The sequence below is a fragment of the Dermacentor andersoni genome, chromosome 8, assembly GCF_023375885.2.
Source record: "Dermacentor andersoni chromosome 8, qqDerAnde1_hic_scaffold, whole genome shotgun sequence".
Lineage (NCBI taxonomy): Eukaryota > Metazoa > Arthropoda > Arachnida > Ixodida > Ixodidae > Dermacentor > Dermacentor andersoni.
The window spans coordinates 138,266,124-138,270,860 of NC_092821.1; the positions used below are offsets into that span (position 1 = coordinate 138,266,124).

The following is a 4,737-nucleotide window of genomic DNA, read 5'->3' on the forward strand; positions in this document are numbered from 1 at the left end:
ATAACAGAGCGTTGCCGTCGACTTCCGAACTATCTTTCTCAGCTGCCTATTCATTTATTTAGAGTGTACTAGAGGCATTGTGGCGGAAACAGCAGGGGAAAGGTACCAATAGAAAAACAAAATACAGAAGGCTAAAACGCAACCTACAGAATGACATTACTTGCATGTGCTTGCGTTCCCCGCTCCACTTCGATGAAAATATTCTGATATTGTGTAGCTTTGGTTGTTTCTTTACGAGACCTTGGGCTAAGAATCCTACACTTTGAAGAAAGGATCTTTCTTCGTCATTGTCGTTATCAGATTTTCCGTTTTGTGGACAGCCCAAACGTGGCGGTTTTTTGGAGGTGTAGTAACTGAAACCACCGGATATGCCAAACACACCTTAAAGAATGCCGCGAACAACACAAGCGGAGTCAGGTTTTTCACCGTCTTTATTCATCACGTGCTCAGAGATCTCGCGCACACAGCATTCAGAGGACAAGGATCGTCTAATCTTGGTCGAAGTGCAGCCGCATTTCCAACGAAAGTGCAAATATCCATCTTCGGGCGTGCGACAGGTGGGAATAAATACCGCTCGGTTTCGTTCATCGTATCTGAAAACCGCTTCGGGACGCCTCCGTCTCCTCCTGTGTTGAAGCAAAATATGCCACGTTTCACTTCTTCTTAGCGGCACCGATGACCTTGATGTGAGGAGCCCCGACGCCGTAGGACAGACCTCCGTAGGACAGTCCTCCGCCGGACACCAAGGTGCCGTAGTGGGCTCCGTGCCCGACAAGACCCGAATGCGTGGCACCGTATCCCGTGCCGGTTACGTAGGTGGCTGGCGCCGCCGAATGGTGGACCACGGTCGGAGCGCCAGCGTAGGCAGCGTAGCCGCCGCGCAGGCCTCCGAGGCTGTAGCTAACAGTCGCCGGAGCGGCCGTAGCTGTGTATCCACCTACTACGGGTGCGGAGTAGGAGACAGTGCGGTATTGGCTCAAGGCGGGCGAGGCGATGGTGTGGCCGAGACCGATGCCGGCGCCGTACATGGACACGGGAGCTGCGTAGGCGGCGGTGCGGTACGCAACAGCGGGTGAGCCGTACCCGGCGCCGTACGCGGCCAGCGGAGCCTGGAGGGCCGCGGTGCGGTACGACGTGGTGTAAGCCGGGGCTGTGGCGTAGCTCAGGGTGGCCGGCCTGACGGAAGTGTAGCTGACAGTAGGCCTGACGGCGCTGACGGCTGGAGAGACGGAGTAGCTCAGGGCTGCGGGCCTCACGGCGACGGCAGGTGCAGCGTGGTGAACAGTTGTCACGGAGGACCCGGGTGTCGTGTAGCTCACGGCCGGCCTCACGGCCGCGAAACCGGGAGAGACGAGCGACTGGCCAAATGTGGTGCCGAGTCCGAGGCCAGTCCCGAACGTGGCGACGGGCGCTTGGAGGGCGGCGGTGCGGTAGGACGTGACAGTGGCTGGTCCGGTGCTGTAACTCAGGGCGGGTCCAGTGGAGTACCTCACGGTGGGCCTAACGGCAGCAACGGCAGGCCCTGTGGTGTAGCTCAGGGCGGGTCCAGTGGAGTAGCTCACGGTGGGCCTAACGGCAGCAACGGCAGGCCCTGTGGTGTAGCTCAGGGCGGGTCCGGTGGAGTAGCTCACGGTGGGCCTAACGGCAGCAACGGACTGCCCTGTGGTGTAACTCAGGGCGGGTCCGGTGGAATAGCTCACGGTGGGCCTAACGGCCGCAACGGCAGGCCCTGTGGTGTAGCTAACGGCAGGCCTGACGGCCGCTACAGCAGGAGCAGTGTAACTGACTGAAGGTGGGCGTACGGCAGTCAAGGCTGGAGCAGCGGCGAAGCTCACGGCAGGCCTGACGGCGGCGACGGCGGGGGCGGCATAGCTGACGCGGCCGACAGTGGAGTAGCCGGGAGCCGCGGCCACAGTGTGTCCGAAGCCGAGACCGGCGCCGAAAGTGGTAACTGGGGCGGCAACGGCGGCCGTACGGTAAGCTGCAACGGCAGGCGCTGTGGCGTAGCTAACGGCGGGCCTAACGGCGACGGCGGGAGCGGCGTGGTGGACGGTCGTCACGGAAGCAGGAGAGGAGTAGCTGACGGTCGCCGGCGCGGCGGAAACCAGGGGCGCCGAGTAGGACAAACGGCTCAGTTGCGAGACGGACGGCGCGGACAGGGTGGTGGCGCCGACGCCGTAACGGAGCCCCCCGTAGCGGAGCCCCCCGTAGCCGAGGCCACCGCCGTACCCGAGACCCGTTGCGTAGGAGAGGCCGCTTCCGTACCCGAGTCCAGCGCCGTAACCTCGGTAAGACACGGCGGGGGCTTGTTGGTAGACCGTGGTGGTAGCGGGAGCGGAGGTGACGACTCTCTGGCCGACGCCGTATCCGAGACCGCCGTATCCGAGAGAGCCGTATCCGAGAGAGCCGTATCCGAGACCTCCGTATCTGAGACCGCCGTATCCAAGACCTCCGTATCGTACACTGCTGACGGCCGGAGAGGCCCGGACCACGCTGGTAGTCAGAGCCGGAGCCGAGGAAGTCACGGTGTAAGCGGCGGGCCTGACGGCTGCAACAGTTGGGGCGTGGTGCACAACGCTAGTGGTGACAGTTGGCGCACCAGCAGCGTAGGAGAAGGCTGGTCGCAATGTGGCAGCTGTCGCGGCGTTTTGAAGAGTGGCGACTCCCGGAGCGCCGTGCAGCGACACGCCGGCGCCGTGGCCAAGGAATGCGGCGAAGGTGGTGCTAAGCAGGCCTAAGAGCACTGGTACTGCCTGGATGAAGCGGACAATGCACGAAGTTAGTGGCGGCTCATTGGAACTGCTGGCAGTGTGTCAACGATAATGCCAGGGTTAAGTATAGAGGAAATTGTTGCGCTTGATGCACATCAGACAAAATTTTAAAAGGAATGCCTAGATGCGGGCCATGTAGAATTCTCAGAAATTTGTTAGAATGAGAAGCAAGGGGCTTAACTGAGGGGCCCGATTTTTATTAATCATATCATGAGAAGCCAACAAACAAAGACACCAAGGAAAACATAGGAAAACTATGGTTTCCTTGGTGTCTTCGTTTGTTGGCTTCTCATGATATGACAAATTTGTTGTGACTTGAAATACTAAGTTTTCTACCGCTTTCCCTTTTTGGCACCTTAGCTTCTTTTTTTCTTTCGAGATTGTCCTGAGCTGGGGGGGGGGGGGGGGTAGTGCATCTGTCTCTATTTTCATTGTTAAGGTAAAGGCCAGGAAGTGACAGCTTACTGTTCCGACACAAGCAGGTGCTCCAGTCGTTATTTGATCCAATGTATGAAAAATAGTTTTGGAAAAAGAAGCTAGTGTCCAAACGAGCTGTTCTTCAATGAGTTCGCCATAAAATCTCAAGATAAAAAGAATAAGCAAAATGTAAGACCGATGTAACGCCACCTTTCCAATAATTCGAGTTAATGCGATCTTTAACGTCGAAGTTTTGACTCCTGGGTACGACGAATTTTTAGCATGTTGTTATCTCTAGCAGGTCGCGATAGATTGACAGCTCCCCAGGTGATATCCTGCGTTTTTAAAGTTCTGCATAATAAGCTTTTCATCGTAGAGAACCTGTTATGCTTGTTTTTTTTCCGATTGCCCCTATTGGAAATAACACGCTATGTCATAACGTTTTCTGTCTTAGGAGCTGCGCATAGAGGATTAGTTTTCTGACAACGCTCATAAACCAAGCTCTACACCGCTTGCAATACCTTACTCGCCAGTCTCGCAAGGATGGATGGCCTTATGCTACTCGTTCAGGCGCAGCCCATCATAACTCACTCCGTTTCAAAATCGGCATATTGGCCTCGGCGTCATTAAACTAATCGCGCCCTTCTGGGCAACTGCAGAGCTTCAGCTCAAGTCGATGAGGGCAGCTATATGGGCTTGGCGGTATGGCGTCTTCTACTTTGATGTAGCGCAAGCTGAACGACAGGAACAACAGAAAAGCACATTTGACAACCACACGGCGCTGTGTGGTTGTCAAATGTGCCTCTTTGTTGCCTCTGTTGTTCAGCCTGCGCTAGAAACAAAATAAGTTCAGCTCAAGGTCCAGATGCTCTCCGCATCTGGACGCACTGCTAACAATTCGCAGCCGTGCAACCAGGGAATTAATCCGGTAAATAACTACAGCCTCAGCGGGAGAATGCCACTTCCCCCCGTGCTTCAGTATACAAGGAATCGAAGCAGGCCACCCGCATTGGTCAGCCACCAAACCTGCCAGCTCCACCGTGTTTACCACAAGGCATCGCTCTAATGTAAAACCGGTCATCAAGGACCCCGGCACCGTCGGCAGCCGTGAGCCTCCGGGCCTGATCGCACGTGCATCCCATAATACTCACGAGAAATTGCATCTTGTGTAGGCTTGATCCTTGACTCGTCTGGTTTTAAAAAATCCCTCTTAGGCGAAACGGGGCGAAAGCAGAAGATCCGTACACAGGCGGTTGGCGATGGTTTCTAATGCTAAGCGGAGCGGTGTGTCTTTTTTGCGTGTCCTCGCAGCCACGTTTGGCGTGGACGTCGCGCTTATATACCCCCTTCGGTGGCGCTGTCGCGGAGGCGTCCTCCTGACGTCCGACACACTTTCTCGAATCCCGCCGCCGGACGCCGCCGCGCCACATCCTCCCTCTCCATCCGCGATGCTCTTGGACGTGTCTTCGGAAAGAAGATGAACGCACGGGGCGCGTATTGTAAGCCCCCCCCCCCCCCGGCTTCTCCTGTGAGCGAGATAAGAGTTTTG

The 4,737-nt window shown here is 56.5% G+C and overlaps 1 protein-coding gene across 1 annotated transcript; it reads right to left on the bottom strand.

The window, feature by feature from the left end:
- Positions 1-413: 413 nt before the first annotated feature.
- LOC126526045 (uncharacterized) lies at positions 414-4,496 on the bottom strand. Its single transcript, XM_050174044.3, has 2 exons — positions 4,340-4,496; positions 414-2,753 (listed from the first exon to the last, which is right to left on the bottom strand). Exons 1-2 carry the CDS (start codon positions 4,349-4,351, stop codon positions 654-656), a joined length of 2,112 nt encoding a protein of 703 aa, XP_050030001.2. The 5' UTR covers positions 4,352-4,496; the 3' UTR covers positions 414-653.
- Between the last annotated feature and the right edge of the window lie 241 nt (positions 4,497-4,737).